This window comes from Ciona robusta, chromosome 9, assembly GCF_009617815.1.
Source record: "Ciona robusta chromosome 9, ASM961781v2".
Taxonomy (NCBI): Eukaryota; Metazoa; Chordata; class Ascidiacea; order Phlebobranchia; family Cionidae; genus Ciona; species Ciona robusta.
In genome coordinates this window covers 5,775,301-5,794,554 of record NC_143243.1, presented here as the reverse complement: position 1 = coordinate 5,794,554, position 19,254 = coordinate 5,775,301, and the positions used below count along the sequence as shown (strand labels likewise).

The window sequence follows — 19,254 nt, the reverse complement described above, 5'->3', positions numbered from 1 at the left end:
TAAAAACACGCTGAGTGTACGTTATACAAGATATTTTGTAATTTTTCAAAGTTAAACAACAGAAATTAAACTGGGGTATAAAAGATTGAAAATCTTCCATGAGTGCAAAGATCTGGAACTAACGCACTTTTGGCTTGCACTGGTCACACGGCCAACAGTCTTGCGCTGGAATGTTACAGAAGCTGTACAACTTTAGAATAACTGAGCACTTGAGTAGGATTGTGCTGCTGGTACACAAGAAAAATACAAATCTTTCACTATTACATAATAATTCTATATCCAGCAGCTTGCAATTGGGCAGGGTGGAAAAGAAATGAAATACTGGAATACGAACACTCAATGACAATATAATTTGGAGAAAGTGGCTAGGATAAAGTTGCCCCTAAAAACGAGGCTTTTTCCCTGTCCGAAAACCCTTTTTCTGCTTTTTGTTTATCTTTTCCGCCATTTTCTTCTCTTTTTCATGTTTGGACTTTAATTCCTTCACTTTTCGTTTGATAAGATTTTTTTCTGACTTGTCAGTAATACCAATTTCCTATAAACCATATGAAGATTAAAAACGAACAAAAACAACTGGTAAATGGGTAAATGTATAATAACACATAATTTTTTTATGAAAAGTCGTTATACACACACTGTGGGTAAAGTATTCCAAGTAAAAGTTTCATACAAAGGCATTGCTGCCAAAGCCACGAACTGAACCAATAATTTCAAAACTCACCTTGAGTTTATCATTGTCTATAGACAGTAGTTTAGAGCCATCTATTTTGCTTCTGTTAAAGGTGGTTACATGATGGGCAAGACCACAACCACTCATCCAAGTTGTGACTTCATCCACTGACCATGTAGGAGTAGTAAGATATATCTCACCTTGCGTTTGCTCTTTTTTTTCTACAGAGCCCTTAAGCCACAAAGTTTAAAATTATATTTTTTTGAATTTTTTGGAATAAAAATAAAGTTTACATTTTAGCAGTAAAAAACAGGTGCTGGTAATTGGTATTAGTATTGTCATATAGTGCAGTAAGTTTTGTAAAAATAGGTTAGGATTTAGGACAGGGCGGTAAACAACTTACAACCAGGGCTATACCTTGCACAACAATTGAACATAACCAATTACTGAAACCAAATTAGTGACTGAAAAAGTTTGTCCAACTTAGATTAGGAACAGACCAGGAGTTAATGGGTATGAAGAAGCATAGCAAAGAATTTCATTCTTGCTACAAAACATGCAACCATTGCAGAAACTTTGCCCCGCAGCATATCATACCTCCTCAGAGTGAGACGACAGGCCTGAAATAGTTGAAGCAGCGGACTGAGGTCGAGCACTTCCTCGTGGGGGCTCTTTCTCGCTGTCATTGGTGGGTGGAGCAGTTGGTGCTGTGTCGTCCTCCTTTGTGAGTTAAACCGTGCAAGTTACGCATGCCATGCATGTTAGAGGCAAAGTTAGGAACACACTGTTATGGAAACAACTTACATTTATTATGCGACGCATGCGAACTGCAAGCGCTGGTGATTCTTTAGTGGTTGGTACGTCACCCATCCCACCAGGACTGGATTGAGGCAGTGGTGACAGGTTCACTTGTTTTATTTGGGGTGGGTCAAATTGCCTGCGGAAAATAATAATTTGATTTATTTGAATTACATTGAAAGAAATATGTTATTTAATATTAAAGTGTAACAAATAGAAAATTAAGACTTTTGGAGGAAGTAAAGACATGAGTTTTTTTATACATACATGGGTAAGGGGGTTCCTCGTTTGGACAGGGGACTCCCATGCAGTTGTTCCAATCCTTCGGCAGTTTTCTCCTGTTCCCAATTTTCACTCTACAGAATTAACACAAATATTTTTATCATTAACACTATTGGTATACAATATATGGGAACTGTATGCACACTTACAGTTAATGAATATATATTTTAGATAACCTGTACTACTGTACTCTAAGCAATATCTTTTTTTACCATCAGTGGTATACAATGTATAAAAACTGTTGCACTTTAAAATAGCACTAAAAAAATTATTAAATTTATTTTTGATAAACTGTACCACATTTTTTAATCTTTTTTATATATTTTTTTTCTAATTTGTTTTTTTTTATGAAGTTTGGTCATAAATTCGTTCTTACATCTGACTTTGAGTTTGACTTGACATATCTTGGACCTTTCAACTTGGCTCTGTATTTAAGTGCTGAGTTATCGAGGTGGTTCGATGTATCTTGAGATATCTGGTGATATGAATGAAAATCTACATTAACTGTTGCATATGTGTGGTGTATTGAATACACAAAATAATTCAGAAAACAACAAACTATTCCGATCTATGTGTGTTTTGTTAGGAAATTTGACTAGATTCTCATAAATAAGTAATTTCTAAAAAAGTACAATAAATAAAAATATATATATTTATAATAAAAAATGGTTGGATATTGGATATTAGTAAAAACATAATGTATATTTTGGAATCTAAATACAATACACAAAACATACATCTCCAGACTTGGAAGCGCTATTCTGGTCAGCCCTGGAATCAAGCATGTCATCCAAACTCGCGATAAGATTATCGAACGTCTGACGAACTGTTGGTCGATTTTCGGGAGTAGGGGCCCCATCAGCGTAACTCACAACGGGAGAACCTTTTTTTTATAAAATAAGATTAAATTTAGTAACTTTACCACTGAGCTGGGGTGGGAAATTAAAATTATAAGATTTTGACAAAATTAAACCGAAGCCTAAAAATTAAACAAAAAGAATATTAAAGTAATGAATGAATGAATGAATGAATTCAACATATTTATCCTTACATGGGGGGTAAAACAGTTGTAACACAGGGTTCCTGTATCATATACTTTGTACCCACTTACAAGTTACCATGTAAGTAAGTATGTGAGTGGTTATTTATTTTAGGAAATTTTAATGCATAGATAACAATTTATACAACCCATAAGCGACCACTGGGTTGGAGCAATGAACATTAAGTAGCTTGCCCAAGAACACATACACCAAAACAATTAGCAGCATTAAACCTCAAACCCATATTCTCCAAGCTCTAGTTAAGCAAGCTAACCACTGCCCTAGATCGACAGCTAATTTTTGATAAAAAACTGCGATAATTACTTTGATTTTCAACACTTGGAAAATATTTGCTCTGATGTTGTTGGTAGGTAGGTGCCAGCTTTATGGGGGAATGGGGACCATTTGACCGGTTGCTATTATTTCGGTTTAAAGCGGAATTAGGTGGGGATTGATTTGCCAGCTTCTTCTCAAGGCTGGTGATCTGTACAATAATAAAAATAATTTAGAAAAAAATGTAAAACATGGAACTTAAGTGATTATTTAAAATACTTTTTTTTAAATCAATGTTTATTTATTGGTGCCGTACATTTTAATCCTGTGAGATGTGCAAACCATAACTTAGTCCTATTATTTTACACATAACACTAAGCCCAAAATAACAACTGTTACTTAGACACCAATGTTCCAAATTATACAAATTGTTTCCATACCTGTCCTTGAAGTTGCAGTTTCTCCAACTCATGTACTTTCTCCATAGTCGATATTTGCATTTTAAAATTCGCTTCCCTCTTCAAGAATTCTCCCTCTCTGTAAAAAGCAACAAATTCAACACCATGTTAGGGTATCATATGTTAAAGAGTAAAAATCTTGACAAATCTTACCGTTGCTGGAATTCCTTTATCAATTTTTTCGCCTTGTTATATTTCTTGTCAAGAAGGGAAACTTGCTCTTTAGCATTTTCCAGCTCACTTTGTGTTTTCTGTAAATCTTCATTCGTTGCGGCAGCAACTCTGTCCTGCTCTTCAACCTAATGAAATGGAATGCTTAAATTTGCTATCACTATGTCACTGTATGGGACACCAGGTACCAAAATCACACATAATCCAAAGATTAATTGAAAATGAGAGCTTTTTTAGATACAATGATTATGCTACAAAGTTAGATACTCCATGTTTTACATGTTAGATAAAATCCAACTTTAATGATACCCACTCATTGGTAAAGGTGGCTGTACACAGTATCCGGAATTCGTCTGTTTTGTCCGGATTTCGCTGCCGCATGCGGAATTTCGGTAATGGGTTTGCATATGACTTCACAAGTGAATTTGCACGCTAGATACTGTGTACAGCCACCGTAATGCGTGTTTTAAAGTATTTGACTCAATCTGATTCGTTTTCAGGGCACTATTAGTTCATGCGGTAGGTGCTTTTATTAAGTCTTCTACACTTTATTTAGAATGTCTGCTCAGGTTATGATATAGGATTGACTTCCTTTCCAAACTAATTTTTTTTTAAAAAAAGAGAGAAAAAGTAAAAAAAAAATGGAAACCAACCCTTTCCCGCAGCTGCTTGATCTCGGCATCTGTAACTTGTTGTCGGATAAAAAGCTCCCTGATCTTCGATCTGTACTCCTCATCATTCTCGGATGCAAAGATCTTTTCTTCTTCTGGAAGATCAAACACCTGAAATGAGAAGAAACATAATCAGAAAAAATTAAAACAAAGTGAAAACTTTATTTTGTTTTTTAAATATTTTTTTACAATTTTCAAGAAAACATTTTTATTTTAACTTGCTTTTAAAACTGGTTTCAAAAGCCATACCTGAACATGAGCCAAAGCTCTGTCTATTTCTTCAGTGTTGAAATCTTCTTCACTTGTATCTCCAACCTGTATATATATTTCGGTTTAGAAATATAATAAAAAAATGTCACCACCGCCAATCCTTGTGTTTTTTTCCAAAAGCTCAGATTTTTTTGGTTTAACTAAAATATAAATACTTTGTAGGTCAGGAGAAAGAAAAGAAAATTACACAAACAACTCCTTTTATTTAAATTTAATATTTTGCTGTTTTGTTTAACACTGATTTTTCGTTTTTGATAACTGGTTATGGCGGTGGTGTAATTCGGTTAAATAGTAAGCAACAATACCAAGCAAAATGTTAGTATAATAGGATTTATATGTTAATAAAGTTAGTACAATCAAACAACCAAGTATTGTTAAGCCTCGACTAAAACCTTAAGATAACTGTACTCAAAAAGCATTTTATTTGGCACAGAAGTTCTTTTTTTCGGTAGCCTATACCCTCAAGGGTAGACATTTAAACGTAATGAGAAAATTGGACAAAATTTTATTGCTAGGCGTGGCTGCTCAAACAACTGTTAAAGGAATAGAAGAGAGCTATTATATTGTTAGTTTCAAAGCAGAAGTTGATTCAAATCAGCAACCATGAAAACAAATCAAATTCAAACAAACAAAGAACACCGAAAAACTGGGTCAAATAGTCAATCTACAAAAACAGACACAAAATTTTTTGTAAACTCTACTCTGTTAATACTACCAGAAACAATGTCACGTCCACCCGCACACAAGTTACCTTTCATAAACTGAAGTTTTTTACATATAAGTTCGTGCTTTGTCTTAATATTGTGGTTTTTCGCAAAAGCATATTTTATAGATTGACAAATATTTGGTAGAAAAAACTTGTGTCTTATAATGATATGAGTATGGAATATAGGAATGTAGTTCTACAATCAAGGTACATCATGTGAGTCAAATTTGTGGCTAGTAAACAGTGGATTGCATTTTATAACGGAATATGGGCTTGGTCTTTAAGTTCTGTTTTCTGATTTCTGCCCTACAGTTAAAATGCTGTAAACCCCTTTGAGAAAAGTTATCTATACTTCAAACTGAACAAAATATATATCACAGTCTAATTCTAATAAAATATAAAAATTTGTATTCAAAATATGGAATGAGCTAGTGTGGAAATCAACAAATACTAAAAAAGACATTAAGTTCGAAAGTTGAGTGGTATCTAAACCTGTAATATTCTTTACATTATTTACACGCTGATTCAAACAGTTTAACATGTGAGTGTACCACACCCCGAGTACAGCGCAGCAGACTTGGCCGCTTTTGTACCAAGGGGCTGGGTAAATTAGACATATATCTAGGTTTATAACGAGGTTTCGAAATAACGCATCTGGTAAGAAACGCTGCTCTTGTGTTTCGGACAATGGAGGTAGTACGTTGGTTTTGCCTCAATGGTGAAGTATGGTTGGTCATGGGCTGTGGGATCATGAGTTAGGCCGGAGGTTTACAATTAATAAACTATATATTATATTTCTGATGTTTTAAACCTGATTTTGAATTTTTTTTTGTCAAGTGTAAAATTAAGAATAAAGACTGTTTATAACCTTTTAAGAAAGAAACTTTTTTTGATGGAGGTCAATAAAAAATTAGGTAGCAGCAAAATTTAACCTTGATTTCTCTTGGAAAAAAATTAACTTTACTTTTACTTTTAGAAAATCACAAGGGTAAACCTAAATAGCATTGGAACAATGGAACATTCCTCTTTTGTGTTGTTGGTTTACTTTTAAATTTTTCACCTTTCATGCTGAATGTTAGTAAGAGATATGCTGCATGTGTTATTCCCCCCATGCTCCTGCCACTTCAATATTATACAAACCTTCTTTTTTGGCAAAAATTCTTCTGCATTTCTCGGACCATCATCTTGTGACTCAGCAACATTTTCCGCACCCCGACTCAGCAAATGTGGGTCGGTAACGGGTTTGCTGTGTCGTATATTGCTCAAACCATCAAAACTTTCTCCGCCATTTTCATTTGGGGGGGTTGGGGACACCCCTCTGAGTTTTGCAAACTCAACACTATCTCGGTGCACCATGTGCCGGCCGTGCAACCCGTTCTGTTCCATTTTTTCCGGAACACCCGGATACCTTGGGGGCGGCCGCAATTTCTGAGCAGATTTTCGTTTTCACAAAAATAAACTGACAACACTCGACTACAGTCACACAAGACCGAAAAATACAAAACTTCGAAAACTTTTGAACCAAAAGTCAATACCCCTGTACCTAAATACCTCTGACGCACTGGCCTACCATAAAGAGACTAATTGCTTGTGTAACACAACAGCACACACTGCCATTGAGTGCTTGAGGCCATGCTAATAACCAGCAACTTCACATGTGATCCAGATTAAACTAAAATCTCAGGATTAAACAACCACCTTTAAAGACTCTTTGCCAATTACAAAAACAAAAGCATAGGAAATAAAATTCTTACCCTTGCCTCATTTCCATCATATCTCCATGACTGGTCTTCTGCATTGGAATCCATCTGTAAAAATACGATATTACTTCTCTGTAACTGCCTTTAGGTATAAATCAGTACTTTATTTTAAAAAGTTATAAACTTTGTTTCTGAACTTCAAGCTTACAAACTTTGGTGATAAACTAAATATTTTAAAGTAGATTATTATTTTCAATTTTTTTATCATTAAAAAAAATTGTCGTGTTTGTAATACCTATTACCCACAATTTTTCCCTAAAAAGTCTACAACTTTTTTATATGTGTGAAATTTTTGTAAACAAACTTGGTATAAAAAACAATGTATTCCGAATGTTTCTTATGCCATCAACATCCAAGTCTTGGTGGAAAACCTCGGAAATACAGTATTTTTTATACCAGGCAAGCCCTTCAAAGATTTTTTACCTCCTGTATGGTAGCAAAAGTAACAGAATAATCTTACCTGGCCATCCTCAGAGCCCTGTGCGTCTTCCCAGTCCATTTTCTCTTGTTCAAGTGACTGCTGTATCAGCCTTGCAACCTAAACGACCACAAACAGATGTTAAATACCCATCAACCCATACCTTACTACACAAAACTCACCTCTGAATCCTGTGTTCCTTCTTTCTCCCTCCCAATTTTGAAATAAACCAGCCCGTTGGTGTTCCGAAGCACACCCCCAGCGTAGGCTTGTGTGACGCCAACCAAGGAGTTGCCATTCACTTCTATTATCTGATCATTTACCTTGATCCTGAAAAATCATTATGCAAAAAATCATAAAAATTACACACAACACATGTTAATGTTGAATATTTCATTTTATAAAGTATTTATAGTTTACTCTAATAAAAGATTTCTTATTTATTATGACCTCTATGTTAACTTCTTAAAGTGCCATCATTATATTATTAATTGTTATTTCCATGCCGACTACTTTAAAATTATAAATAGTAGGGTGGGGGAAGATGGGACACCTTATCATTCTATTTTCTCGTCACAGTTGGCAGAAAATTGGAATAATTATAAAATCGTATCATCACTACACCCATAGACCATGTTAACTGTTTAAAACACAATCAGGATATTTGGATATTCTGTGCTGAAGGTGTCCCATCTTCCCCCACCCTACTATATAATATATAAATATATAACTGTTTTAAGGCAAGAAAATTTTCTTACCTTCCGTCCTTGTCTGCAGCTCCACCCGGTGATATAGTTTTTATAAATATTCCAAGTTTTTCGAGCCCGGCATCTGCACCAACACCCATTCCTATTATGCTAAGTCCCAAACCACCAGGACCTGGTTAGAAAACAATATTTGGGTCAAAGGTTTATTTTATACAAAGCTAAGGGTAGAATTATGCCACTTACATTACAAGAACTGTGTGACAATATAAAATGTTTGACAGTGACACTATGAAATACTTGACTAGTTTCTACGGTTTTACTTCAAATGTACTTATTGTCCAATGGCCGAAAATGACGACTTTTTTAATAACAGTTATGTAAAGCTACTGCAGCGTTGGAAAAAAGTACATGTATATTTTGATAAAAAGAATACCTACTATAACCTATTCTGTTAAAAAACAGGCTATATGTACTTTTTTGCAATCCTTGTATAGTAGTATGCACTAGAGCTTACTTACAGATGGGTGGCGCAAGAGAGCAATTAAATAAAAACCTTTCAGCAGAAAAGGTATTCTTATAGTTGATGGAAATACAGGAAGTTATTCAAATGTATTGAACATATTTCAATTACCAAAATAAGCTAATGTAAATGTGAAACAACAATTGTTGGTTCAAAACAAGTCAAAACCTGTATTGAACTAAAACATTTGTTTCAGAAAAAAAAACAGAATATGCACACATACCCCAAGTTATATTATATATAAAAGATTCTTAATTTATTTGTACACACAACTTAGTTATGAAACAGTTTCAGCTTTCAATCAAGTAATAAATAAAATAAGTTGGAAATAGTTTTACTTATAAAATAAACAAAAAATGTTATAGAACAGTTTTAAATATAAAATATATATACAAGAAAACAAAACCTAGTTATTAAACATTTTGTGTTCAATAAAGTAGATACATAGGTTGTATTATAAAGTTTTTGTAGTAGATTCTTACCTTTCTCAAGTTCAACATCAAACACATCCATTAGTTCAACTCGTTTTTCCAGCTCATACTCTGCAGATGCTGACACTGGATCTACATCATCGTTGCAACGATCATAGTCGCTTGTGGAATGAGTTAAAAATACCTAAATGGTGGAATAATATTGTTTAAAAGGATTCGCAAAATAAAGGTACTTAAAATAGTGAATTAGGCTGGATAGACAAAATACTAAAAAAGAATATAATATAGGTTATGACAGAGCATTATAACTTTGTTTAATGTAAGGGCAATGCAATAGGTTGTACTGTTTTATATGCTGCCCTTGTGTGTTTGTTTGGGTTGGAATTAAGGAATGTTTAAGTAAGAATGTGTAAGGATCTAGTGCAGCTGTTCGTGGCTGCACCAGGGTAGTGGTTAGGTTGGTGGGAGTGATTCATTCTGAATGATATCAAACCGTTGGTTCGCTGTGACAACAGATGAACCTGAACAGCGGTTTGAGTACCACTGAAGAAAAGCTCCAGCCCTCGAGCCAACACTCCGCAATTTAGAGCGTGTCATCAAACGGCAATTCTAAACGCACCCTTGGGTAAAGCGAGTCGGTTGATCGCATGTGTTACGAGCAAAACCTGTCGACTTATAACACGGGTGGCGTTCTCGCGAGGCGATTTGAGGCAGACTCGCACAGGACGTCCGTCAATCACCATAGAAGCGTCGTGCGCGGTAAGAACGGTGAAATTGCAGTTCGAAGAATCAAATGACGCGTTAAAAGGCATGCGGAAGTTCAATAAACATACACACATCGTCGAAGTGGCGCTATACATGGCAAAGCAAGCGTGCAGTTGGAAAATCACGCTTTAGGAAACCGTTCGGGCAGCAGACGTGGGAACTGGAAGGCCGTTTCCGGGTTCTTGCACAAACGGGTAGGGCGCGAACAAAGCAAACCAATTACAGCTTGCTGCACAATGTGACATTCTTTTTTAAAGATCCTAATTCATACCAAGGCGCCTGAGGATTATAATTAGTCAGTTGTATTGACACAGCGCTGGCATTTTCCCCGCGCTTTGCCATGAGAACATTCACAACAAAAAGCGTTGATGTAATTGGACGCGTGACAGGAAAGCAGGATTATGATGTCACAGAGGTACGTGGTCAGTGGAGCGTGAAACCAACGAAGGACTGGCGCCATGGTAGGTACGACAACGATACAACGCGAAATGATACGTCGAGTTGCGAACGTTGTCATACACCGATACGTTGTAATAACATGTACTTACATACAAGCAAAACACGGCGCGCGAGAATTTCTATTCTTAGGCACGTTACAGACGCCCATTTTATCCGATTAAAATTGTTTGAAAATACAGAAACCAACGATTAACAGTTGGCTTAATATCACAAATGCGCCCGCAACTATAAGGATATACAGTTATTGCCTATATGCGAAAATTAACTGTTTAATTAATACAACGTGTTTTGGCCGCAATGTTTGGCCGGAAATAATTTTGTCGCCGAAAGCAATAAGTGCGTCATTATCTTTCAACTGTCTAATCACAAACTGCTTTGTTACGTAGTAAAGGTCAGCGTTGAGATAAACAGCCGCTGGCAGCGTCGGTGCGAAAAGCAATCGTTTGTTCCTAAGTTGCTGCTTAATTACTTTAAATGGATATTGACGGAATATAACTCTTAAAAGAATGGTAAAATATATGCTCACATTCCGATTAAATGAGAGTTATTTTCCAATTATTACAAAATCGAGCGACTTTATTTGCACTAGCGTCGAATTGCGGAACATAGTTTGAAAAACAACAAGTTATCTAAACCTCACTTTACGCAACGTAGGATGTTGATTTACGAGACATCGGTGCGAAGTGGAAACACCGGTATAACTGACAAACGGTTGCGGTTCAGGTCTGCTAATATCACGGGCTGATGTGAAACCAGTGGGCGGGAGATGGGAGATTTCTTTAACAGAAGGAAGTAACCCACCAATTGACAATACTCAAAACTGACGAAAATAACACCATTTTCCGGTTGCGGCCACGACGCATTGAGTTTCACTTGTAAAACTACAGGCACCGAGAACGCAAAAGAAATATTCCAAGTTTCGTGAAAAGTAAACTTTATAAATATTTACAAGGCAGTCGAAAAGACTGGTTCCAAAAGGAGACTAATAAATGTTTTAACTATAACAGCAACACTAAACGAACGTAAATCTTACCATTTACGACCCCTGTTAGGTAGTATTTAAATCGGTTTTAAGACTGTGAAATGAAATCGTTAATAGCTTTTCAATCTGTTGTGTGTTATTGGTTGGGCGCAAAGAGCTTTCACTCTAGCAATCAACCGTAATCGGGATATTGTGGCCACGATTGTTGTTCTAAAGAGCCTTTCTCCTTACCTGGGCGTATGTTACGTCACAGAGTTAATAATTCTCGAAAATGAATATTGCCTCACGCAATAAAATCTTGGTATGCGAGTACCAGTCCGGAACGCAGCAAACAGGATATGACGTAGAGAACGAGGCCCAGCAGCCAATCACGCACGGACGAGCGACACAGTATCGCAGCGTATCGGGTCACATGGCGAGCAGTGTATACAAAACTAGGGATCCACTGAAGACGACGGTAAAATCGGTGATGACTAACCGGGGGACGAGAAACGAGTTCGGAAGCTCGTGGGATTATACGAAATGGAAACAGTGACTAGTAGGATATTTGGGCTGTGTATTTCTAGTTCAAACCACTTGAGAACGTGTACAAGAAAATACACGTCGTCCTGTCTGGCAATCTTTAATTTTCGACGAACAGTCGTGACGTGGGTTGACTCACGAAACCACAAAACTGAACTGATTGTTCGTTTGGCAAACATAATCCAATACTTGATATTTTATTATGTTGGTGTCGAGACTGTAACGTAGATGCCGTAATGGAAATGTGCGGACGAAATTGCAGGCTTCGTACAGCGTACATATCGGTACGGAGTTGCCAAGGGTCAAAGCGGTTTGAACTCTGTCTATTAACTGTAACGTCGGACGCGTAGCGGGTGCACTGTTGTTATTGTGTATAGCGCCTGAGGGGAAAGTATTAATCTCACGCTTTAGTTTAGAGCCAGTTTCAATGTCACTGAATTTCGTTTCTTTTGGTGGCAAAATTCCACACACTTTTTGCGTTGACGTGTCGGATGCATTTTTCGGCGACGTTAATTGAATGTTTTGAAACTAAGCAACCTGTTATTATCGGTACCACGCTGGTTGGAGAATGCGAAGCTGTGCGACAGCGGTTTAAACAACGACGTAACGCTCCTGGACGTCCCATGAGAACAAGTAATTGGGTATAACAACTCTAGATCAGCGCCAGGTGCAGGCTTAGGGGAAGTATGCAACGAAATAAAGGCAATCTTTGCTGGCCTTCCAAACTTTTAACTAAGTAACACATCATTTATCGGTATATAGTGGAAATTAGATTACGTGATTTACAACCGGTAAAATGGACCATGACACTCTGTTTACACAATTCTTTAATGGTTCCGCAAAATGAACTACGTTATACCGACTGACAATGCGGTTGGTTATTTACCCAAGGTAACCTATATGTGCACATAGCGCAGAAACAATGATTAATAACTGAGTTTTAACTAAACAAGTTGCAACATGTCATGACACAACAGCACTATATACGTTTACTGTAGGCTTGAGTAATGGACACTAACCTCATGAAACAGAAAGCAAATATACACATTGTTGTCAGGCACTCTTATAATGCTACTGTTAAAGTGAAACTATCATTTTTTTCGGTACAACACAACATTAGAAATGTTACATTTAATAATTCATTAAAAAACCTAATATTTATTACATAATACATTACAACACAACAAATCTAAATTAGCAAAGAATATACAAATCTGCACATAACGGAGGAAAGATATTAGATAATCATTAATTTATAATATAACACCGGTGTTCTATGGCATACACCTCATGTCCGCAGGTCCGCTCATGAGTCACCACATTTGTTACTTTGTAAGTAAATAATTTGGAAATTTTCATCTTTTGTGTCGTTGACAATTTAAACAACTTTTTTTTTTGTGTGGCTGACAATTTAGTTACTCATTGGGAGCGACCGGGTTAAAGCAACTGCTGTTAAGTGTCTATTACAGGAATACATACACCCACAATGCATGCGCCTCCAGCTTCTAACTCGAATCCACTGGGCTAGAAGCAGGTGTGCTACCACTGTGCTACGACGCCCAAAAAAATCTCAGTAAAATAACACACAACAAACAACAAGTACTTACTGGTATAGGATCACTGCTGAAGTAGACCTTTGTATGCTGATGATGATCAACCTTTTTTTCCTCATTTTCCTCTTCATCGGATGAGGAGTCGTGATCCGGAAGACCAGGTACTTCATAATAATAAAGTCCATTGTCATCAGTGAGGATCTTGGATTCTCCTCCTCCTGTTAAGTTGGTTTTAATATTTTATATTTACTGAGTCTGAGTGTACATTGTAGTTCACAGTTTCTAAACTAGCTTTACATAAACTAGAAAAAAAAGTCTAACATGTAAGTATAAGGAAAAATGGCAATTTATAAAAAAAGAAGTTTTTTTTGAGTTTTGTGCCATGATAACTCACAATAAAAACATTGCACTGCTATAGTGGAGGTAGCATATGTAGTATTTACATACAAACATACAAAATATGCTACACAACCCACCTTCATCATTGGACATTGATGAAACAGACATGGTTTCTGCTTTAACAGCAACCTCATCTTGCTTGTTCAAACCTTCTTCTTCATAATCATCCATTCCATTTACCTGGTTACAAAATTAAGTTTGGCAATTTTCTTTTTTGGGGGGCCAACAGTCAGTATAGTATAAGTATTTAAAACTATCTTACATCGTAACTTGTGGGGCCTTCATTATCAGACTCCTTGTCAGAAGGGTAAGATTCCTCATTTTCTTCCTCTTCCTCCTCCTCAGTTCTTGTCTCTCTAGAATGAAGCTCTGATGGAGTGTCTTCCTCTTTAGAGGCAGAGGATGTGGAGATTGACGCTTCCACATCTTGCTGGTAGGAGTAGTTAGCTTGCTCTTGAGCTGGCTCACCCTTTGGAGAGTCAGCTGTGTAAGATTCCTGCAACCCCAGTGCTTTAAAAATACTGCTGGTGAGAGGAGATTGCTGGGATAAAGCAGATTTTTCCAGAAAAGAGTCAGATTCGACGGACAGGTGGCCAGGACGGACTTCATGCTCTCTTTTCAAGGCAATAGTATCTTTTGGTATAGAGTTTGGGGTTTGATAGTGGCCCTCGTCAACTAGTTTGTTCCCATTTGTACGAGATAGATGAGGAATTTGGGGAGATGGTTCGCTTGGTGGCTCGGAATGAGAAGAATAGGATGACATGTGGCTGCTGCTTGACTCAGAAGATATTTTACGAGTCGGAAGCTCATTTTCGGAAAGGTCGCCATTCTTTGAGGTTGCAGATGAAGACTGGCTTGGCTGCTTGCTTGAATCAGATTTATTTTCAAACTTTGACATCCTGTCTTGTATAGTGTGGCTGCGGACAGCCGCGCGGTAGGAAATATCACGAGTCACGCTGCTACCAACACTGGAAGTACTGTTGACGCTGCTGGAACTACTACGTCGTATTGACTGTGATGTAGCTGCGGTTTTCTCCGTTTCTTGGCTATCGGTAGGGGCTATTTTACTGAGGCGCTCTGAAACGAGGGTTGAAATTGTTCCCGGTGAATTTATGGTAAGAGGTTGGCTGTCAGATGCGCGAGAGTTGACGGGAGGCCGAACTCCCGATGGAAGAGCTGAGAGAGGAGTTGTAGAGACAGAGGGAAGAGCAGGAGTGGATGAGGTTGAGGAATAACCCGGTGTAAAAACAGAATCAGAAGAATCGGAACGTGAGCTGATTGAGTAGTGGGATTTGTCCTTTGTGGTTTGGCTCGTCACTGCTGCCCGCGGTTTTTCGGAGGATTGTTTCGAGAGCGCCTCTATATACTTGTGAGCCACTGGGGCTTGGGTGATTTCTGTGTTACCAGTATCCACAGCAACCATGGATGTTGGCCGACGTGGTCTGTTATCCAAAGCTGGGGTAGGAGGGCGCCGGGCACTTGACCCTCCCATACCTTTTGTTGGACTGCCTTGTTTACTTCTGTTACCGCGGTGATAGTTATCATTTCTATCAGTGGAGCGCGACCGTTTCTCGAATGTGGAGATAATTTCACTAATGTTTTTTCGGTTTCGCTCTAAAAATGGTTTTGTGTACTAAAATGTAATTTATATGCCTATATGGTTTTGTAAAAAGAAAAATCACCTTTTCCATCTTTATCCTGGGAAACTCTTGCTTTTGGAGGGCGCCCTCCAATGGCATCGGTGGATTCTATGATTATAACTTCTCGCTCCGACGAGGGAGATCGTATTAGTGAGTCTACTGAGCCACCTTGGTATAAACACAAGATAATTTTCAATTGCCCACACAACGACTTGATTGTATTGCGTTTTATGTTGCATACCTCGGGGCATTTTCTGATGTGATCGCGAAGACCTCGGCCTTCCTCGTAACTCGTGTCTAAGTGGCGATGTCTCGATGCTGCTAGCGACACTTTCAGCCTGTGAGTCCTCTCGTTCTGCTCTGTCAGGCTCACTGACGAGCGTAGACCAAGAGGAGAAAGATGAAGTAGTTGTCGGACTTAGTGGTCCTGACCTAGACGGTGAAACTGGTCCTGTTTTCCTTAAGATTTGTGGGGGTGGATACTTCACTGGGGTTGATTGAAGGCTTTCAAACACCTGTTGTCAAAACAATATTATGTCATTGAACATATCAAACAGCTTTTTTCCGTCTGTCATTAAATATATCAAAATGTTTCTGCGTATGTATCAAACAGCTTTTTTTTAATCTGTAACTAAATACTTATCATGGATTAAACTTAGTCATATCAAACTTGTGGCTCAGTAAAATTTAAAACATACAGTATCTAAGGCTGTAAGCCACCTGTTATTAGAAGTTGGGTTAGCTCAGCTGTTATAGCAGCTGGAAGAAATATAACTTAATCCTGATATGCTACACTAATAAAACGAAATGCTATTTGTATGACCCAACAAAATAGTAACATACTTCCTGTATGTCATTTTTCATATTGTAGCTGTGTACTGTATGTACCAGTAGTCAGTACTGTAAGCAGTTTACTTACTGTAAATAAGTTATAGACTTAGGATAAAGTTTATGTCATAAAAACAACAGTATTACATTTTTAAAATAAATAAATAACACAGTAAAGTAAAAAAGAACGCTTTAAACCTTTTTTGCTGAGGAAAACTTTTCTCTTCTTTGTTGAACGTCTGGATTTCCATTGACGGATTTTAAATCTGAGATATTTCCTTCATCGACATTGTTCATAAATTTACTTCTAATGCGAGAAATATGAGACCCCCTTCCATCACTGCTTAACAAAAAGTTGTCGTTATCCTCCCCAACAGACATGCTCAATAGAAACAGTAGGGAAACACGCGACACCCAAGACCTTGAAACTGTTATAAACGACACCACTTAGCTGCCCAAGCTAACGTTTAACTTGCAGTTGAAGCTTAAACATAGCAAGGCGATGTTTCCAAAGCGCGTCTGTTTATTAAGCAAATATGTCGCTTAAGACTAACAGGCGGGTATTTACTCAATGGCTCTCCCAGAATTATTTGAAAATTGACAGGCCTTGATTGTTTGTTAATCCAAAATTATAATCTGATCACGTAACTGGGCAGGCTGAATTAAATTAAACACTGAAACCTACTACTTCCTTATCCAGTTACACTGACTGTAGTTATTGGCTTACTGTAATACATAGAGCTCAAACTGTCTGACAAGGTTTTTGATAAATGTGTTCTAGCCACAGAGAGATACCAATACTGCAGTAACACACTACCTAACTTATCTTTCTCGGAATGAACGTCTTGTAACGAGCCACGCAGGCTAACATGAACCGAGAGGAAATGGATTATAAATCATGTTTGCATTGAGACCAGTACACACACAAGCACGACTTGCTATTTGTTAGCAGTTGGACTGGAGAATGGAATGGTATGGAGCGGGTAAACTTAATATGAACATGTAGGCATGTGGGGATGTGGCCATCAAACAGACTCAGTGTTAGTTCTACATTAACGGCGACAAGGTAATGAAAAGGGGAAGTCACAGCTTAAATTTTTTGCATATTTGAATATTTAAAATGATTTACCACACTGTCACTAAAGCAACTGTGCTTATGCAAGAAAATATGCACTAAACCTATATTTGCAACTACTCTGTCAGTCAAACACCTGGCTTATACATTATAAAATAAATATAAGACAGCTTAAATCATCTGAACAGTATGCTAACAGTAACAGACAACTATTAACCAGATATGTTCCGCATACATGGTGACTAAATGGAGCTTTACCTACTTCCTGCTGCTTATGGAAGCAATTTGCTTACTTACTAATATAAGCACAGGCTATAATATAAACAGTGTACTCCTTCTCTTTACTAAAGCAACTAAATGAAGGGAATCAAACCACTTGGCGATAACTCTGTTTGAATGTTTTGTTGACAATTGGTCCATGACAAAGAAAAAGGATAATTCATCACACCTTTCCGTATATATTCATATATGGCCATAATAGGTCCAAATACACAAAGTAACAATACATGCGGTTTTGTTACCAGTTTGCAACAAGGGGTATACATTTGGATTAACAATGACATGCAAGGAAAACAAAAAGATTTAAAATTAAGTTAACAAATTTAATTAGAACGCAACATAGTATAACATTGACGTACCCTTTAGGTGATACACCAATCTCTTTCACAAGGCTCTCCTGGAGAGCACTGAACCTCCGGGATGTCTTTGTTCGGTGGGTTGGGGAGGTTAGTATAGCGGGAGTAGCCATATGTACAGAACACGATAGTTGAGCGAGATGCAAACCACAATGAGAGAAAAATGACAGCTACATAATACAAATACAAAGCACAGTGTGTTCTACATCTATCATTTAAATCAGCCAATAACTGAAATAATAAAATCATTTTTAACATATATAGCATATATTTAAATATTCAAAAAAAGAACTTTTTTGCTTCATCTTTCTCCTAAAAATAACAATTTTTTTTAAACAGTTAACGAAGAATTTAAAATTCAGCCAAGTTGACTAGTAACAAAGTAGTTCATTTAATTTGCTATCACTTTTCTAGGTAGAAGTCCGTTGTAGGGTGATTCATATACAAGCCTACGCGCGCACAAGGCATTTCCGCTTTAATAATAGAAAGAGTGGATACGGTTAACTAAAAAAGTCGTCCCACACACATGAAATATTATACACCTTCAGTAATTGGGATACATCATTAGTCGTCACTATTGTTCGATACGCAGGATATAAATAAGAGTGAAGTCTGAAGTTATCGTAAAGTAGCGTGCGCACATTTGCGGCCGAAAGTCTTTGTTCAAAAGTCATCACAACATACATTCCTCAGGTGAAATTAATGGCCTGTGCCTATAGCGAACTTAATGCCTGTGCCCCTATTTGTATATCGCTTTTTTTTAAAAAACCTTCGTCTTACTATTATATTCATATTGTTTCTACAGAGTACAGACATACAAAACGAAAACTTTACGCTGACGGTATATTGACAAAGGCAGAGCAGAGCATCTTACAACCTACATTTTATACGACAATCATTAGGCTACATACTACCGAACGCGCGTCTTTGCATTCTCGTTTACGACAACATTCGAATTTGAAGTCTGTTATGGTGAGATAGTGAACAGAGCACTTCAAAATCAACTTTTTCAACTTTGCACTTACGATATTCGCTACCTGCTGATTGCGTACGCCACCTAACAGTAAAAATATACTACTTCACAACCGCATGGTGTCAAACCAACAATACATTTAAAAGCTCGCTACTCGTCACAACAGAGTATTTACGTTAAAAAAAGTTGTATTCTTCCTTTATCCCTCCATGTGCAATGCGTAGTAGGTAATGACATATTAGAGAATG

General features: G+C 37.2%; 1 protein-coding gene across 3 annotated transcripts; it reads right to left on the bottom strand.

Annotated features, from left to right (window-relative positions):
• Positions 1-17: 17 nt before the first annotated feature.
• On the bottom strand, positions 18-18,289 carry LOC149731611 (uncharacterized). 3 transcript variants are annotated; one of them, XM_089885003.1, is made up of 25 exons: positions 18,037-18,289; positions 16,522-16,663; positions 15,737-16,010; positions 15,538-15,663; positions 14,118-15,469; positions 13,933-14,035; positions 13,511-13,674; positions 9,227-9,359; positions 8,276-8,396; positions 7,700-7,847; positions 7,560-7,637; positions 7,094-7,147; positions 6,480-6,767; positions 4,613-4,678; positions 4,346-4,474; positions 3,675-3,820; positions 3,504-3,600; positions 3,115-3,274; positions 2,488-2,633; positions 2,127-2,225; positions 1,736-1,824; positions 1,475-1,607; positions 1,268-1,390; positions 722-901; positions 18-535 (listed from the first exon to the last, which is right to left on the bottom strand). In XM_089885003.1, exons 1-25 carry the CDS (start codon positions 18,144-18,146, stop codon positions 383-385), a joined length of 4,614 nt encoding a protein of 1,537 aa, XP_089741129.1. In that variant the 5' UTR covers positions 18,147-18,289; the 3' UTR covers positions 18-382. The 3 variants fall into 3 exon arrangements, with proteins under 3 accessions (XP_089741129.1, XP_089741130.1, XP_089741131.1); XM_089885004.1 differs by lacking the exon at positions 1,268-1,390; XM_089885005.1 differs by lacking the exon at positions 6,480-6,767 and having other exon boundaries at positions 18,037-18,288.
• Positions 18,290-19,254: the final 965 nt, after the last annotated feature.

Excerpts from the sequence above, each read along its gene's own strand:
- LOC149731611 (XM_089885003.1), bottom strand. The coding sequence starts at position 18,146 with ATGGCTACTCCCGCTATACTAACCTCCCCAACCCACCGAACAAAGACA. Across the intron at positions 8,397-9,226 it reads TGATGTTGAACTTGAGAAAG|GTCCTGGTGGTTTGGGACTT; the intron begins GTAAGAATCTAC and ends TTTTCTAACCAG. Across the intron at positions 1,391-1,474 it reads GCATGCGTCGCATAATAAAT|GAGGACGACACAGCACCAAC; the intron begins GTAAGTTGTTTC and ends TAACTCACAAAG.